At 43.4% G+C, this 19847-nt stretch overlaps 2 protein-coding genes across 2 annotated transcripts; one reads left to right on the plus strand and one right to left on the minus strand.

Annotated features, from left to right (window-relative positions):
* Window positions 1-236: 236 nt before the first annotated feature.
* On the plus strand, window positions 237-10223 carry LOC140334698 (serine protease 53-like). Its single transcript, XM_072416939.1, is given in 13 exon segments — window positions 237-315; window positions 472-641; window positions 1390-1669; window positions 1789-1955; window positions 2037-2280; window positions 4351-4501; window positions 4949-5211; window positions 5727-5887; window positions 6079-6319; window positions 7457-7619; window positions 7937-8205; window positions 9411-9553; window positions 9690-10223. Coding segments are annotated over 13 exon segments (2865 nt in total).
* Window positions 10224-13402: 3179 nt separating this feature from the next.
* LOC140334873 (cardiotrophin-2-like) lies at window positions 13403-18152 on the minus strand. Its single transcript, XM_072417140.1, has 2 exons — window positions 17770-18152; window positions 13403-17474 (listed from the first exon to the last, which is right to left on the minus strand). The coding sequence occupies exons 1-2, from the start codon at window positions 17887-17889 to the stop codon at window positions 16971-16973; spliced, it is 624 nt and encodes a 207-aa protein (XP_072273241.1). The 5' UTR covers window positions 17890-18152; the 3' UTR covers window positions 13403-16970.
* Window positions 18153-19847: the final 1695 nt, after the last annotated feature.

The following is a 19847-nucleotide window of genomic DNA, read 5'->3' on the forward strand; positions in this document are numbered from 1 at the left end:
GAGGAACAACTAAACATTTCCAGAGAAGTATTCATTACTTCGTTATCACTAAATCTCATTGGCTCATTTGACAATTTTAAAGCATTCTTTTGGTTGGACATATTTAAAGGGACATGACCCTTCCAGGCAGCAATACAATAAATGATGGAGGGTCTATGTGCCCCAGACGGGCAGATAAGGGTGGGCATAGCTGAGTCACCCCAGGAATCACCCCGGGATGGGAAGTTGGGTCAGGAATGAAAATTCCTTTAGACAACTCTAACCTGCTTATGTCATCTCTCACTGCAGTGCTCCAGGTGGTGACGGCCTCCAGGGGTAAGTGATCTGGGTCAACAGGGGTATTTGGTGGATGGGGTATTTAGGGCAATGCCTGTCTGAGCTTTAATATAATAGTTTTTAGTATATAAAAAGTCAGTCAATAGATAGATCGATAGATAATCCCATTTTTGGGATCTCCATTTTCTCCGACAGCTTGTGGGAAGACGGGATTGCAGAGCAGGATCTTTGGTGGAAACTCGTTTGCACCGGGAGAATTTCCATGGCAGGCCACACTGACATATAAGGGGAAACCATTCTGCGCGGGAAGTCTGATCTCTGATAGGTGGATCCTCACCGCCTCCCATTGCTTTGATCGGTAAGTTGCATTGTTTTCTATCTGTGTGAAGACCATCTGGAGAATGATGATGGTGAAGTCCAGACGGTGATCACATCTGTCCTCAGGCCTTCCCTTCAGTTGTAGAGAATCCCCAACCAAGGTGGAGAAATATCACCCAACCCTAAGATATTCTAATAACTCCCAATTAGATTCACAATGGTGGGCCACGCCTACACATTGTGCGTCGGCAACTCCACTTGACATGTCCACCAGGTGGACCTTGGACAATGCAGGAGCATCCTCCTGCCGAGGTCTCCATAGAAGTGGAGGAGCCCAAACCAAGTCCCTCACTACAGGATCAACAGGAATGGGATTAACGAAACCTCAAAATTTTACAACCATTTATCTTACGATGATAGGTTGAAAGGAGATATTAGGGTTAGGTCTTCTTTATTTCTCCAACATCTCCCAAAAACTGGAATATCAGTTTTGGGGATTGTGACCTTGTGTTGTTCTGTTTTGGTGTTTTACAAAAACAATTTTGTCTTTTCCTCCCGGAATATTTCTTCTTGATCCATAAAGCCCATAAGATCACTGGTGTCAGTTAAATTGACCCGATGGGAACAAATTGTTTAAGGAACCCCAAGGAACGTCTGGAGTGTTGGGAAACACTGGTCTATGTTGTAATAAACCTTCATGGCACCCTCAACCAGAACCTCATAGAGGTCTACAAAACAATGATGACCTCAAGATGAATCATAACTTCTTTTTGTCTTTTAAGTACAGCCACCGAGGACAAAAGGGACCCCAAGCTATGGCAAGTTCACCTGGGCGTCTCCAGAATGGGGTACACTCCTCCGGAGAGCAGCGCGGTCACCATGGTACCATCCCGAATTGTGACCCACAAAAGTTATACAAAATACACCAATGGCTTTGATATTGCCCTGGTGGAGTTGCCAGCTCCAGTGAATTTCACTCGTTTTATCTCCCCTATTTGCCTCCCAGAGAACACCCATCGTTTCAGCCTGCGTAGAACCTGCTACGCCACCGGTCTTGAGAACGTTCCGGAAGGTGGTGAGTAGAACACTGAATGTGAGCAGCTTAGAGAGCCAGTAAATAGGGGAAATATGCACCCTATGACAGCATTTTTTATTCACTTCTGCCTCTTCTGTGTTTTTTTCTACCAAACTTAGTGCCCCTGGAGAGCAAGAGGTCCTTGCAGAAAGTTGGGCAAATTTTGATTGGTTGGCGCACCTGTAATTGTATCTACAACACCCACAAGCGTCCTGACTTAACTAACCCTACAAACTCCAGCATGTTGTGCATAACAGAGAGCGATGGAAAGAAGGGCCCCTGCCAGGTCAGTATGTGGGCACAGAATGCCATTTGTGTTTGGGTATTATGACGAGATACAATGGATCTTTCTTCTCTTTCATTTCAGGGGGACTCTGGTGGGGCCGTGGTTTGTGAGGAGGACGGGGTTTGGTTCCTTGCTGGAATCATCAGCTTTTCTCAAGGTTGCTACTTGATCAACAGCCCCACCATTTTATCATCTGCTTCCTACTACCAAGACTGGATTAAGCAATGGACAGATAACCAAGTCTCCTTCACCCCACAAACCATGGCGGTGGTGGACGATGGGGACAGTGACCATTGCAATGACCTTCTCAGCAACCACACAGCAGGTAACATCTAGAATCAACACGCTTGATATCTCTTTGCCGTCTTTTTTTTTTTACTTATACATTTTTACTGAGAAACAAGCAGGTTATTACAATTACAAATTTTGCTAAATAATAAATTCATCTATCCATCACCAAGAAAAAGATGCCATTTACTTTTCACACTATAAAAAAACTCCAGGGTCCTGGATCAACCAGTTCACCTGGTCATGGTTGGAGGTAGCAACCTACCAAATTCTGGAGTTGTTACAATACTGAATCCAGTAAAACCAGGTTCCAGGGAACTTTCTGGGCCTTTTCGGTACCTAGTGTCAAAAAAACATCCATACTGTATATGTCTTGCGTCCTTCTTAGCCATTGACCAACGGTTGGGGGATTCTCCTGTTTCCAACATGCAGGTATACATGCCTTAGCAGCATTAGGCAAATGGCGCAAGAGTGAATATTTATACCTTTTTCTAGACATATTGGAAACATGAAGACCCAACTCTGCTCTATTCGTTACGTCAATGCCCGTAAGTTCGTGTATAATGTCAGCTACTTTTTTTCCAATAACTTGCCAACACTGGACACTTCCAAAAAATGTGCAGAAGCGTGCCCGCACCAGCTTTGCATCTCCAGCACCTATCATCACGGTGAGGGTATATTTTCCCCAGTTTATTGGGTGTTCTTATGGATGGAATCATATGATTGAATCTAGTTTTTGGAGATAATTATTTATTATCACTCCAAAATGGAATCAGTATTACCAATAATATCTGGAGAAGTACTGAATATCGTTGTGGAGAACATATATGGGACACTGCCATCTCTGTGTGTTGTGATTTTAATTCTGCCTTTTGGCTACCTTCATACCAAGAGAGTAAGCATACCGGTGAATGCAACATCCTTTGTGCTGATACACCTACTATCTGTACCAATTACATCCCTGAGGAAGTGGACACAGTCTGCGAAACGCGTCGGATGATCTCATCATATGTAATGTGTACAATGTATCTAGCCCATGTATGCTAACAATGTTGATTAACTCTTTCTGAAATGTGGTATAAGGAAAGAGGCATGTATATTTTTTAACTGTTGTTTCCTAATGAAGGAAATAAAAGGTATATGACAACTTTTTATAAATCCACTGATATTAAAGTCCCATATTTTTCTTGTTCTTGTATTATTCAATGTATATTTGGGATGTTGGCAGGATTACAAATGTTAGAAGACCAGATAATAGTAATGATAAAAAAATCAACTAGAAAGTGTAAAGCAAGATATATGCCGTTATCCCACCATAATTTAAAATCCGGATCTTTCCAGCCAGAAGAAAAATCTGGATGACCAAGCAATGGTGACAGAGGAGATAAATATGTGGGAGAGGAACAAGATTTGAAGTATTTAGAAACAGTTAACTATGTAGGAGCTATTAGTGGGTGTTTCATCATGGAGTTGATACAGGCATCTGGTGTCCATTTCAATTGGAACTGGACTGACCGCATCTTTTAATGGCACCCAGAGTGTCCTAAAATTTAAACATGTATTCAGGAATTTTCACAGGAAGGGCCTGCAGCAAGTATAGCAACCGTGGCATGACATTCATTATGAGTAAGTTACACCTCCAAGGTGAACCAAGTGAACGTCGTCTGGCACCATCTCTGCAGATCCTTTGTATCTCATTTAAAAGTGGAATAAAGTTGAGCTCTACTTATTTAGATAGAGTAGATAGGATCTGGGTACCTAGATATTTAAGGGACTTGCTTGCCTATTTGAACAGGAAGAAAGGCATTAGTGCTCTTTGAGTTGCTTTCAAAAGAGTGGCATTTAGTGACTTCCGGAGGTTTTATTTTGTAGTTAGACAGTTTGGCAAAGTTCTCCTAACAAGTTTGGTAGGGTAGTAACTGGTGTTGTTATATAAAACAACAAATCGTCAGCATATGCTGCTCTTTGGCTTCTTGACTCTCAAGAACAACAGTAAGGGGACATCAACGACTCAACTGTAGTCATTTACTGTTTCATCCCAAAGATGACAGAGCAACATGTGTAAGACAAAAGATGACAAGAGATCTGATCATTCTTCTTTTTTGAGGTTGTGGAATCTCCCAGGTCAAAGATCCTACTTCCGGTGTTCCTGGAACTTGGCCATGGCATGTGGACCTTCTAAGAGATGGGAAGAGGGCATGCAGCGGGGTCCTCATCTCAACCAGTTGGGTGATAACAGCTGCAGAGTGTTTTTATGGGTAAGATGTTGGGCTACGGAGCTGGAAGACGTTGTGGTGGACCCAACCTACTGGGGTGGAGGCAAAAACAGACTGAGGATTGGGAGGGGGGCTGCCAATGAACAGGAAAGGAACATTTGTCATAATATAGCACCAACATGTTAGCGGGAGCATTACGGAGTAGAAGCATTGTATCATTCTTCATATTCTAATCCAAACATGGCCAAAGACCAAAACCCCCAACAGGATATTTTCCTGGTGGCCATAGCAATTCCCGGTGCTGCACCATCCGGAACAACAGAAGCATGCAAGAGTATGGGATACAGTTCACACACACACAAATACAATACAGCCCCGCTATTCTTTTACATTTTAAAGGCTGTGATCTTAAATATTCTGGGTTTGTTATAGACTTGCTTTATCATTCTTCTGTGACCACGTTATCTTTTTTATGTATTTCTTCTACAGACATGACACTACTGACCTACCAGAGGACTGGACAGCCATAGTGGGTGGTGGGTCACCTGCCATGAGGGATATTGCCGTGCAGAGGATAAGTGTCCATGGGTCGTACATCAGCCCTGGAAAAGGTTTCAATATGGCTCTGGTTCTGCTTGCTCAGCCGGTGGCCCTGGGACAATACAGCCATGCTGTCTGCTTGCCCGACTCCTCCCATCCAATGCCATATGGTTCTTTATGCTGGCATATCATTGGGAACAGTTCCCTATCTGGTAAGTAGGAAATTCTGTAAATAAATCTTGGGGTATACCAACCCAAGTAAGCTTGGGATGCCAAATCCTACCATCGTACTGTAAAGGTCCAATAATTTCAATTGCTATAGATCAGTGTTCCTCAAGCATGGTTCCTCCAGAGGTTGTTTTGGGTTCCTTGAGCAATGAGCACTTTGTGACTCTCATGTCAGTTTATTTGATACCAATGGTCTTTTTGGCTATCTAAAAGGGCGACTTTCTACCCAATGGCTTCAGCTGTTTCCTAAAGACTAGCAAGCTATTGCAAGGGGTTCCCAAATGTCAAAAAGGTTGTTATAGGCATTTGAATGAGGGCACCATGGTGGGCATATGGGCATCATTGATTTTCACCCATGTTTGTAATATTGCTACATCAGTCACAACTAAGGTAAACTACAATCTTGGTATCTGTATTTTTATTCCCCACAAACCTCTAACCCCTTAAAAAAAAAATGTTAGGAGCGATTTCTAACCTACAGTTCATTTCTGATCTTCAGATGACCAGATTGGTACGCCACATGGGGACAGATTGGAGCTGTTAGGCCCCAACAAGTGTAATTGCATCTACAGCCATCCCAACTCCAGTGATCGAGCAGAGTCTGTGATGGAGGGGATGATATGTGCTTCTAGGGACGGGCAGAACAGCAGCCAATGCCTGGTAAGTCATCCCTACAGATCTTCTACCCTTAATCCACCCTTGGTGGAAAGCATTTGACTTTTCAAGAGAATAATATACTAATAATATAAAAATATACATATAACACCAGTTAAAGTTGGATACATACCAATTGATGAGAACCATTTCTAGTAGCTAAATGCCCCTTCTATAATCCAATGTTGTGCTTGCAGAATGACTTGGGTGGTCCTCTGGTGTGTAATGAGAACGGGACTTGGTTCCTAGTTGGTGTGTATAACTATGGAGGAAGATGCAAGGAAGGAACAGATTTTATACCACCGAGAGTGTTCTCTCAACTTACCACGCAAGAAGAATGGATAGACAAGGAGACAAGGGAAATGTTTCTCCGGCATGCGATCCATACACCACCACTCAAACCAGACACGGAGAGATGCTCTTCAGACGATCCAAGAGGTACATAAAACAGAGGTGGAGTTGTGTCTGGTTCCTGAGGTTGGAGGCCAAATCAGTATTTGTATATCCCTGGGGTATGGGATAAAAGTTGTGGGGCTTTTCCTGGTTCCTGATGGTGGAAACTTTACTACATACAGATTGAACATCACTGGTATGGGAAATAAAGGCATATGAAGCATGAAAGCCTTACTACATACATAGATCATGAATGGTGTAGGACAAAATAAGATGTCCCCTTTGTCTGGTCTCCTATGTCTGGTGCGGGTTGAGCACTGGCCAAGCATATGGTCAGGATTTCGGTGGCTGTTAAGATCTGTTGGTATTTTAGTTAAGAGGCTACCAGAGATCCACTCTTTGGTGGAGTGAAGAGCCCGAAATGTGGTTGGGAGTCAGAGATTAAAGGCTCTCCAAACCAGTGGCTACAGCAGGCTTTTAATCTATTTAATCTACTCCATTGTACCAGCCTTCAGTCCGGGTTTATCGTAACCCATGATGTTGCATAAGCCTCGATGAAGGACAATGTGTCTGAGCTCCCAAAGCACCTTGGCTACTATGACTCCTGTGATAAAAAAAATTGAATTGATCCCTGAACCATTTGTCTAGCTCTCTCTTAACTCTTCCAAACTTACCTTGCTTCCCAAGCATGGAATCTTCCCTACATCCATATATCACTTGTAGGATTAGGCATAAGTATGCACAACTAGAGTCATAATAAAACCCATTTCAGGGTTTATGTACGACGCATGGACACTTGTCCTCTGTACCTTAATGTCCCTCAGCTGACCCACCACCCTCATGGCTGACCAGTCCTCTGGCAGGTCAGAAGAAGTATGCTTCACAAGGGTAGCTGGTCTCCAAACTTTGATTCAGATATGGTCTTCCTGCTCACTCCAAGAGTTTTTGGTAAATTTTGGATAAGTCAACATGACCGAAGGTTCCTCTTCCTTGAAGGCCTTGAGACTCTCCACTACTTTTAGAACATATAAAATGTATTGAAGTCTGATAAAGGTCTTCTCTCCAGTATGCTGGTCAATTAGTGTGGTGCCAATACCTAAATTCTATTGATTGTTTTATCCCAACGGCCCAATGTTTCAGTAATGTAATTCTTATACGTCATTTCTGGCCCGTGCTTGGCAGGTTGTGGACGATCGGTTGCATCTCCTGGTCCTGAGCCCATAGGGGAGGCTACAGATAAGATGTGGCCATGGCAGGTCAGTCTTCAACAGTTTGAGTATCACTCCTGCTCCGGGGTCCTCATTTCAGAGACCTGGATCCTGACAGCGGCTCACTGCGTTCCCAGGTATGTTACATAGTAGTTTTATTGTAAGCTCCATGGGTCAGGGTCTCTCCTTCCATGGAATTCTGATTACTGATGTGTGATGTTTCTCCAGACTTACCTACATTTTGGTCTACTTTGGATGTGGGGGACACAATCCAATAGGAAATTAAAGTAGGCCTAAACCCAAAACTTTTGACTGAGGGCTAATGTCCTGCAGTGCCCCATAGGGGTCTGACCCTTCGCTTCCTACCCCAGAGAAACATCATGAAGTGAAAGGATATTTTGGAGATTAATGGTTGATTTTTTATAACCATGTGACTACTCTTCATTTTCCCCAGCTACACACCTCTCAGTGAATACACCGTCATCCTGGGCCGTAAGCAGCAGAACATGCCCAGTCCTCGGGAGGTGCTACGCCAGATTAAGAGGGTGGTTCCTCACCCAGACTACAAAGTCAAGACGGGAGAGAATGATGTGGCTTTGGTGGAGTTGAACTTTGGCGTCACTTTCAGGGACTACATCCTGCCCATCTGCCTGACACCCGACCAGGCTTTACCCCCCAACAACACGTGCTGGGTCATTGGCTGGGGAAGAGTGTACCCTTCAGGCAAGTCAATGCTCTGAATCCCAAGGCGATCAATAATCATGGAAATATATGACAAAACTAAGAGTAAGAACTGGTAATAGAATATATAGGAGGTTTCGGAGGGGTCTACACAGCCGAGATATATACCGTATTTTTTGCCGTATAAGACGCACTTTTTCTTCCCCAAAACTGGGGGGGAAAAGTTAGTGCGTCCTATACGACAAAGGTGTTATAAAAAAATTTAAATTATATACTCACCCGATACCCGATCCTGCGTGTGTCTCTGGCTGCATGCAGCAGCGTGTGTCTCTTCTCTCCTCTGCCAGCATCGTGTCTTCTGTCTGTAAAGCAGAGCGAAAGAAACCGGCACAGCGCCACCTGCTGTTCCCTCTCCTAACTGCCGTACAGTGGAAAAAAAGCACAGAGTGATCAGAAGGGGAATTTGAAAGGCAGAGAGTGATCAGAAAGGGAATTTGAATAGAACATGAGTGATCAGAAGGGGAATACTGGTATAAATGGCACATGAGTGATCAGAAGGGGAATAATCTTTCAGAATCTTTTTTTCTAGAATTTCCTCCTTTAAAATTCGGTGCGTCTTATATTCCGGAGCGTCTTATACGGCAAAAAATACGGTAGATGGCATAAAATTCAGTCTGGTAGTTACTCAGAAGCCTTCAGAATTCCAAAAAACCTTCTATTGTGTCCAGATTTATGATTTGCCCATTGGTCTAATTTATTGTGTCCAATGTCCTGTGTAGACCCATTGGTTGAGATGTCAATAAACCGGTAAGTATTCATCTTGGGTGAAATCAACTTCCAACATCCTCAAAGATTTGTAGACCAGAGCAGGGGAACCCCCTAAGGTAATCAGAGATTTACCACATCTTATGGGATGCAATCCTACAACTTCACCATAAAGATCCAGTTCCCATGCTTTGGTGATATTCTCCTTCCTGTATTTGCGGCCCATATTCCATTATTATTAATAATATTATTATAACGGTAACATTATCATCTCAACATTGCATTTTCCCAGGCCATTTCCTATAAATTATGGTTTCTCAAGGTAGGTACCCTTTAAAAACTTCCTATGTCCTTCTTGCGTTGGCCAAGCATGTCCGCCATGTTATGGCCCTACGTGAGCTTCCTTCTGGTGCAGGGCTCTGCTTGTATTAGGGGTATCAGTAGTACCAGTTCTCCTCACCCGTGTCCTTTTCTTTTTTCAGACAAAGCCTCCTCTCCTCCGTTGAGGCATCTTAAGGTCCATTCCTGGGATGGAAAGGATTGTGGGTCCATGGGGAACCTGACACAGATTGGTGGCACAGGGCAGATTTGTGTAGCTGCCAAAAATCCCACATTTTCCTGCTTGGTATGTACCCAAGGACTCGGTGGCGGGATAACGGAAGCGGTGCGTGGTGATGCATGATGGGACAAGGCAACACTTCTTCCTAACACTTCCTTTCCCCCAGTCATTTCATCTTCGTTTTTCTGCACTTTTCCTTCAGCTGGATGGCAGTGCCCCTCTTGTCTGCCAACCAAACCCCCAAGGTCCTTGGTTTGTGTTTGGTGTTGGCAGCCAAACGTCTCCACCTAAAAGGAAGGCCTGTCCCGGTAACTTTACCACAGTGGGGCCCATGTTGTCATGGATCAGAGGGGTGGTACCACAAAAGGATCTGAGTGTCTCGGAGAGGAACACAACCGTTCCCACATCTGGCTACGACCACACAACAACTGCAACACCGCAACCTCAGGACACAACTTTGGCTCCACATGGCGCCAACACAACCTACAGAGATGCCGATGGAACTTCTGATGTCCAGGTTTTCACTTCCAGCAGCACTCCCTGTCCTGAGTCCAGCAATGGGATTAATTGTACCGGGAACACAAGGGCCCCACCACAGAGCTCCACCTGGTCTTCAATCCCAACTCTACAAACGGCCACAACAAGGAACACCACAGCCTCTGGTGTGGCCACCTTGTGGTGGAGTTGGGTAGTCCATGGCCTCCTGACTGTTCTCATCCTTGGTCTTTGCTGCTGATTGGATTCTGAAAATGAAGAACCTCCCCCGAGGAGCCACAAACTTCATCCAGAGTCCAGTACATGGGGTCATCCCGAACCTACAGACAGTGAAATACTAAATATCATTTCCATGGGCCAGTGTGTCCAATCAGGTGAATGTACACAGATGGATTGACAAGGTGTGTGAAAGAGGACCCGTCATCATCTCTGAGACAACTTTTATATATGGAGAGAATGCCTTAAGGTCAGTTTTGACCTTAAAATATAAACCCAATAACAAACATTTTACACATTGGAACGTACCAGTCCATCAATGTGGTGGCTTTTGCCCTTCATCACCTGGTGATCCTGCCTGTAACACACTTCCTGTCCCAAGGTGACAACACTTACTGAACTGTATCTATGGAGAGCAGTGTTGTCACCCTTTGACCATCACCCTGATTCGGACTAAAACACCTCCCTCCAATCTCAACTTTTGTATTTTTTTTGTGTTATCCACAAATGTGAACTTGGTGGGGCTGATAACAGAACTGTCAGTGCAGAGTTTTTATTGCTGTCGGTGTGAAAGTAGTCACTGGGACAGGAAATCTCTCCAACACAGCAATCAAACGTGAAAGAGTAATCAAAATTTCTGCCATGATTACTGCTGCTTTTGGGGAAATCCCCAAGAAAAACATCTGCTCATGAGATTTCCTCTCACTTCCTGTACTGGTGACGGTGACAGGAAGTGATGGGAAATCTCACAAGCAGTACGAAGGATGATTTTGCTGAATTTACACTTGAAATTTAAATATTTATTGTGAGGTTTGACAAACTTTATACCTGGAAACTCAGAAATAGATTCTTGTTATTTATTTGTTGTATTATAGATTTAGATTTTACACTGAGGATCATTAAAGAGTGGCAAATGTACTGCAATTGCTTTTATGTACTGAAGGGGTCACTATGAGCATCCCGATAATGGGGGTACAACCAGCATGATCTCCAGATCTGTGATGAACGCCATAGGACGCGATAGGACCGATTTATTAAAGCTCCCTAAGATTGGAGAACCTGGGAGATCAAGCAATCCTGGAATGCACCTGGTAAAGGGTAGGAAACATTTACCAAATATTAGGTAATGATAAGAAATCCATTCCAGGTTTGCTGGATCACCCAGGTTCTCCCATGATAGTCGATATTTTTGGAGATCACTAATATACCAGGTCCACTGAGTACAAACCCCCTTATAAAGTAACATAAGAGTAACCCAGAAAAAAAAAAATGTACCGCTCACACCACTTCTATATATGGTAATATCTGACCCCCATTCAGGTGAATCGAACTTAGAAGTATTACAATCACATAAGCTGTAGGTACATAACGATTGTCAGGAGTTCCGCTCTCCGCAGCATCACTGTTATAAATAAAGTTTTGTCATGAATATTGTTTTGTAAAGTTTTTATTGATAATATTAAAAAATAATAGGAAATTCACTATATTCTCATCCTATTTCATATTTCATATCATTACTCCGGTGGGCGGGGTTACGCAGTAACCTTCATTTAGTGGGTGGGGTTATCCAGTTACTTGCATTTAGTTGGAGGAGTTACTCAAATGACTGAAATTTAGTGGTGGAGAGCTAGCCAATGGCGTTTAATTAGTGGGCGGATACCAAATAACTGTAATTTACTGGGCGGAGTAACCCAATACCTTCCGTCCGGTGGGCGTGGTTACGTAATGACTCACATTTGGGCGGAGTCACTTATTTACATAACTTTAGTGGGCGGGGCTACGCAATGGTTCAAATGCAGTGGGCAGAGTTACCCAAAGACTTATATGTAGTGGGCGTGGTCACACAATGACTCACAATTAGTGGGCGGGGTTAAGTTATAATTTTTAAGTGGGCGGGGTTACCTAATTACCTTCATTTACTGGACAGAGTAACATTTAGTGGGCGGGATTAATTGGTGACTTGCAATAGCGGGGTTATCCAATGACTGGCATCCAATCCACGTAATGGGCGGGGTTATCCAATGACTGACACTTAATGGGTGGGGTTACCCGATGACATTCATTTAGTGGGCGGAGTTATCCAATTACTTTCATTTACTGGGCAGAGGAAAGCAATGATTTACATTTAGTGGGCGGGATTATCTGGTGACTTGTAATGGGCGGGGTTATCCAATGACTGGCAACTAATGGGCGGGGTTATCGAATTACTGACAATGGGTGGGGTTATGCGATGACTTTCATTTAGTGGGCGGGGTTACCCAATGACTTTATATATAAATCTTGGAGTCCCCTGGAGTGAAATGTTCACTTAGCCCTCCTGACTCCACTACTCACCTGGCGATCAGAAATCCTTGTAAATGTTAATTATTCAGTCTGATTAATTTATTTCATGTCATTATCCTTCATTACATCTGCAGGTGATACTTCCTACTCTTGTAGTGCTGCTCTGTGCTTGTGCCCTGCTGCATCTCTGGCTCTACCATTTGGATCCGAACCCAACCCAAAGCTGAACCCAATGTGAACCGAATTTCTGCATTATTACTATTATTATTATTATTATTATTATTAATAAACAGGATTTATATAGCGCCAACATATTACGCAGCGCTGTATAATAAATAGGGATGTGCTTACACACTGCACTACAGCTATTGTTTCTCATTTCTGTGCTCATCCAGGGGGAAGACCAATCAGAAGAGACCATGTGACAATCAAAGAATGTCTTAAAGAGGGAAGACCAATAGATGCCTGACTACATTTACCAGCATGGCTGCATTACAGTGGAAACCATGAGTCTACACGAGGAGGTGGGACTTGTAGTCACAGGAAGTGGAAATTGTAGGACCTCAGTCTGTTAACATGAAAGTTCATGAGAAGTCCTGGCTGTGTGGATTGGTGCACAGCTACAGCCAATCACAGCTACACCCTGGAAGGAATGGGGTACAAAAATATTACCAATAATTTACACTAATCAACGGTAGAGGGCAGCAGAGCAGCTGCAATAAAGAAAACTACATTTCCCATGATTCCTTGCATTGTGAGTCATGGATGGGCATGGTCACACTTGTAGTCCCAGCTCTGTACAGCACAATGGGGTGGCTACAAATGACAACATTGTGAACTCAGTATGAATTGTAGCCATGAAGAATTGACGGGGACTCGAAATCCGTAAACAAAAATATCTTTATTTGTATAAATAATATAAATATACAAACACTGCGTACAAAAACCACAAAGAGAATTTATAGAACATTGTATAAATATTTTCAGCAACAATATAAATATTATCAGTGTCATTGGTTACAGAGATTGCCAGTTGGTCACATGACACAAAGAGTACCGGTCACCTGAGACCTGCAGTGCCCTATGAATCAGTATCTTGAGATGTGTAATATGCCTGGAGTGTATAGAGGTCAGGTGACCCTCACCCCGCACAGCTATTGGTCAGTGTGTAGATAATGTTACAATGTAACAGTGTGATAGCCCTGGACACGTGATCCTTGTACTTCCCTGCAGTGCCTAACGTTCAGAGCTGCTGACTCCATGCAGCACGGAGGAATGTTTTGCAGAGAGGATTTCCCACTGCTGGTTACTCAGCATTGAAACCCACATTTGATCCCCCCATAGACTCAATCTTTGTTTCTCCTCAGCCCCTCCCCCTCCCCCAAAGACAGATCCATATGATTGGCCCCTATAAAGTGCTTTATACATAGAGCAGCCATCCCTGGTGAATGAAAGACCCAGCATGTTCAGCTCCTTGTGGAGAGTTCCACTCACTTCCTGTTTGGTTAAACGTAGTCACCGGCACAGGAAGTCAGGGGAAATCTCCCAGATTGCATTATTAAGTGGACCCAGGCCCTAACCCTTCCTAACGCAAGGTTTAGGATGGACAATCACTTCCTGCTATAGGGGATCTGCTCTTTGTGATCTTGTAGATTCCTATAAATGTTCAATATCCAAAATAAAATAATAAAGGCATTTAGGGTGGGAAATTGGGCTATTGACAAGGGCCCCTGCATTTGCAAGGGCCCCTAGGAGCTCCCCACCACCTCCTTTAGCTTTAAACAGTGCAAATTCAGGAAGCTAAGCCAGGGGCCCTGGCGATGCTTATATAATGAATTATTGCTTCCCCATGACATCAGGCCCATGTTCATTCCTGGAATTTGATTGGATGGCAGGAGACAGATGACATCATAGGGGGAGCAATAGGAGACATCACAGAGCTGTCACTCTTGGTTGACAATCCATTTGGATTCCAAGGCTGTGGTTGGGTTTTAGGGCCCCCAGGGTCCCCCATCGGCATGCTCGGAATAATGATGAGTCAGTTCTGCTGATTCCTGGTGTTGTGTCATCACAAGCCCCTGATGATGTCATAGCGGGGAATGACCTCGTGGGAGGTGAAAGTCAGACGGCGCTGAGTAATCCGGACACATTGGGGTGTTTTGTTCTCTCTGAAAGCCCCAGCAAACAATGAGATCTGTTTATAAAATGTCATGTTGGAGTTTTTGGCCCCTTTATAGGAAATTCTCCTAAAATTTGGTTTTGTAAAACTTCATTTGTACACCCAACTGTCTACTTCAAGCCCCAATAACATATAAAACATAAATACCAAAATGAAATCTTTTTAAAATTCAGAAATGAGTACCATGGTCCTGGCTATGTCTGGCCTAGAACAAGCATGCGTCAAGTAAAGTCAGAGCCAAGTAAAAACACAACAGGGTCACAACCGTTGGATGAGCAGAGAGTCCTGGAAACCTAAATGATAGAATTGGAGGCCAGGTATTGGTGGACTCCATTCATCCTCAGTGCAGGTTTCCTGTAAATAAACTTTTCTGTTGTGCCAGTGTCACTGCAGTGCAGGGCTGGGGTGCCACCTTGTGGCAGAGGTGGGTAGGGCATGCCACCAGGAAGCCAGCCTGGAATTTGGAACACTTTGTTTGATGGTGTCGCAAGAGCAGACGATGAGGTAGATTTACAAGTCTTGTTTGTTGACATGAAACTTAAGAACGGAAAAAATAACTCTGCAGGCAAACAAAACCACCCCGGTGAACATGACACGGTGAGTTCCTTGGAAAATGAAAAGCAGAGCAAAGATTACTTTCTGTAATATTTCTGATGGTGGTGGTTGGGTGTTAAACAAGTCCACTCAAAGCCACCATTTTTAAGATGAACATCGATGGATCTCACCGAGGGGCATAGCTGGGCCAATTGTGCAATTTCAGGTCTCTCATTGGCTGCTTCTGTTTTATGTGACCCTTGCAAAATCTTGGTTGAGTTCCCAACTCCGCCCACTCTCTGCCACTATTGCCCTGTTATTAATTGCTACAAGGGAGACTCCATGCTGGGGGGATAAACATGGACCCCAGCTCCCTGGATCTCTCAGTGCATTTTGCTGCATAGGAAGTCTTTGTTGTCTGCTGATGAGTTCACCTTCTGGTAGCCGCCAGATTTTGTTCATGTGACGTTATTAGTGCTTGTGGATCGGATGTGAGTCAGTGCAAAAATTGGCTGAGGAGCCAAAAGTGCAAAAATCAAATATAAGGCTGCACCTGGAACTTGGGGGGAAATTGTGCCTACGTTGAGCTTATTTTCACCTGGCTGTGCCCGCACACGTATCTTCTGATTTTGTTGTGACTTGTTATCTTTTTTAGCAGCTTCTTAGGAGTTGCACCACAATCTTGTTCTAAACCCAACAGTTTGGTCTCCACTTGGATGTACCATCAAAAGCATTTAGAGGTCTTTCACCAATTGAATTGCCAACATTGGTCTTCCATTAGGCCTTCACTTGGACATTGGGAGTCTCTTAGAGATTTGTAACCATGATCAGATAAGGGAACCAAAGCCCTCACTAGACTTTCTCCTGGCCATGCCATCAGAAATCAGAAGTTTCATCTCCAATTGGACGTGCCATTAAAAGGATTTGTCACTCCAAGGTCTTGCACCAATTGGGAAAAAGGCACCTACAATGCTCTTCAATTGGCCTTCACTTGGCCATCAGGATCCTTATACAGTCACCATGATCTTTGTCAGAAGAGGTGCCTAGCTTTCACTTTCTCCAGGTAATGCCATCGAAAATCAGCAGTTTGGTCTCCACTTGGACATGTCAGCAAAAGCATTTGTCACTCCAAGGTCTTGCACCCATTTAGAAATAGGCACCCATATTGGTCTTCCATTTGGCCTTCACTTGGGCATGCCACCAAGTATCTTATTCAGTGTCTTAGAGATTTGTCACCATGATCATTGTCAGATAAGAGGACCAAAGTCTTCATTTAACCTTCTCTATGACATGTCATCAGAACCCAGCATTGATCTTTACTTGGACGTGCCATCAAAAGATTCCAAGGTCTTGCATCAATGGAGAAAAAGGCGTCGAAAACCTATTAAGTCTCTTAGGTGTGTCACCATGATCTTTGTCAGAAGAAGAGGAGCCTAGCCTTCACTTGACCTTCTCTAGGTCATGTCATCAGAACCCATCAGTTTGACCTTCACTTTGACCTGCCTTTGTCACCCTGAGGTCTTGTACCAATTTGGAAAAAGGTACTTACGTTGGTCTTCCATTGGCCTTCACTTGGCAATCTTAAATCTTATTCAGTCTCTTAGGTTTGTCACCATGATCAGGTGCCAAGTCTTCACTTGACCTTGGCCATGCCATCAGATGTCACACTCACATTGGTGTTGCACCAACATTTCCCCCCTGTTTGGCATTGCCCTAAATTGTCCTCCTTTAGCTCCTCCTCTTTGTCTTAGTGATTTTTTATATCTTTAGCACCACTTAAGGCCTACAGCAGTCCTTCTTATCCTGGCCTAAGCTGTCTTTGAGCCTCCAGGTTCCTTTGAGTATCTCCATATCTTTGGGCAGCCTGGTCAACCAGTCCCTGAAATCTCTGCACAGCACGTAGCCCCTCACCTTCCTCTTGAAAGCATTTTCATCTGTTTGGGCCCAGCTTAGTGGCTCTGGCTGGGATGGTGGAAGTTGGTAGCCCAGGATGATCAAAGCATCCTTTAGGTTCCTGAGTAAGGCCTCTGAGGCTCTCCGAGCCACCTCCAGGAGTCGCAAGAGATCGGCTGCTGATGGGTTGAGGGAGTTCTGATCATCCAGGACCAGCTGGAAAAACTCGGAAATAGCTGAGAAGGCATCTCTGGCCTGAAGGAGGCGCTCTCCAGCGCATAGACATCGCCAGGTCCGGTAGCCCAGTGCTGCAGAGGGCAGCCCTTTCTCACTCCAGTAGGGGAAGCTAAACCCAGGCGTGCTGAATGGCATCCCTTGGTACTGCAGCTGTAGGGAGGAGACACAAGAAGAACAAGAGGTCATCAGAAGAACTTTGTGGACAGGAAAACCCCCAAATCCCCATTGCTTTTCCCAAGGCTGCATGTTGCTTGAACTCAAATTACAGCCATCCCTAGCATTGGCCTCATCTTTAATGAGGTCCAGGGGAAGAATATCAAACATTTAAAGGGATTGAGGCAGGGAGTCAGTAGGTCATGTGTTATAAAGGGGGCATCATAACTGAATATCTCAATATCTACATAGCAGCAGCAGGTAAGGATCTGTTGTAGTTCAGGTGACTCACATATGTGCTCAGCATCAGGGTGGCATTTCCTTGGTGTAGCAGGGCCAGGCTCTGGATTTGGGTGATAATTTCTTCTGATGAGAGAGGAACGGCGACACATCCCTGGTACCACAAGCCCATGCCAAGGGCCAACACTGCTGCTGAGATAAGAACAATTCCGTAAGATTACAGGAAATACTAAAACTTTAACACAAACAGCAACATTACCAATTATATGACAGGTTATGTGTATATTTCCCTGGAACTTATCTACTGAGCTAATAAAAAAACAGCCTGAACAGATTTCCTTATACTAGGTGTCATTCCTTCTGTACTTCATTATTGGACATGCAACCTGCCCCCATACTCCTCTCCTGGACATAGATTCCCATAATACCCCCTGCTAACCTCTCCTGCACATACATCCCCATCATACCTCCTACACTCCTCTCCTTCACTCCTCTCCTGCACATAAATCCCCATCATAGCGCCCACACTCCTGACTCCCTGTACATACAATACAATCTGTGTGATCTCCTTCTAAGGTATCAACTATTGTGTACTGAGGATCTGCAGATTTATTATATAGCTGTTTTATCATTCATACTAGTTTTATCATTCTGACTCTCTAATCATTTGTATGACTTTATACAATTCGGACTCCATAACTTTGAATCTTTTTGTTAGTTTGTATTATCCTTGCTGGTACTTTGTATTATTCAGTTACTTTATAACAAAAGAATACAAAGTATCAACCAGAATAAAAGAAAGTAACAGAATGATGCCAAGTACCAAAGTTAGAATGATACAAAGTTATAGAGTCAGAATAATACCGGACATCATTGGATGGGGGAAAGAATAATGCCAAGTACCAGAAAGATACAAAGTAACAAAAAAGTACAAATATTAGAGAGTAAGAAGAGATAGAAAGTACTACTTTGATAGTTTGTGTCTGTCAATGGTGTTATTCTGACTCTATAACTTTCCATTATTCTGTTATTTTCTATCATTCTGGTACTTAGTATCATTCTACCTCCTCATCCAATGATGCCTGGTGTCATTCGGACTTTGTATCACTTTGTTACTTTCTATCATTCTTACTTTATAATAATTTGTAACCTTGTATCCTAGCTGGTCCTTGGTATCCTTCTGACTCTATAACTTTTTATCATCCTGGTCCTTGGTTTGCTTCTGTCTCCCCATCTAGTGATGTCCAGTATTTTATTTTCTATCATTCTATCTCTCTAATATTTTTATCATCCTTACACTTGGTTTTCTTCTGGCTGACATTTGGTATAATTCCGCCATCCCATCCCCACATTGCCCTGTATGTTTCTGAATCTACTTTCTATCATTCTGATCATTTGTATCCTTCTTGTTATCCTTCTGACTCCATAACTTTATATCATTTGTTACTTTCTTTTATCCTGCTCCTTGTTATCATTCTACCTTCCCATCCTTATACTTCCCCGTATACTTCTCTCTCTATACCTTTTTATCATTCACAACCTCTAATAATTTGTATTGTCCTGGCACTTAACATCATTCTCACTTTACAACTTTAAAACAGGGGCGCACACACTTTTTTGGCTTGCGAGCTACTTTTAAAATGACCAAGTAAAAATGATCTACCAACAATAAAAAGTTGGACCTTATAACTCCTGTGCGCGGGAGAGTTTATTTTGAAAGGCAGGGCTCCGCCATCTACTCACGTTGCCTTTGCGTTCCACCTGTTGGTGTTGGCTTTACACTTTTTTGTTACTTTTTAGCATCCTTTCACTTGGTATCAGCCTCACCATCCAATGATGTCCAGTATCATTCTCAATCTCTCATACTTTGTATTCTTCTTGGTATTATCCCCACTCTACAATTTTATATCATTTTGTAACTTGCTGTCATCCTGTTCCTTGGTATCCTTCTGCCTCCCCATCCAGAGGTTCTCTCTCTCTGATATTTTGTATCATTCTCACTCTAAAACTGTATAATCTTTTTTGTTACTTTCTATCATTCTGCCTCCCCATCCAGTCATGTCCAGTATCATTCTGACTCTATACCATCGTATCATACTTGCTATCATTCTTCTTCCCATCCCTATTCTT

The sequence above is a fragment of the Pyxicephalus adspersus genome, chromosome 7 (assembly GCF_032062135.1).
Source record: "Pyxicephalus adspersus chromosome 7, UCB_Pads_2.0, whole genome shotgun sequence".
Lineage (NCBI taxonomy): Eukaryota > Metazoa > Chordata > Amphibia > Anura > Pyxicephalidae > Pyxicephalus > Pyxicephalus adspersus.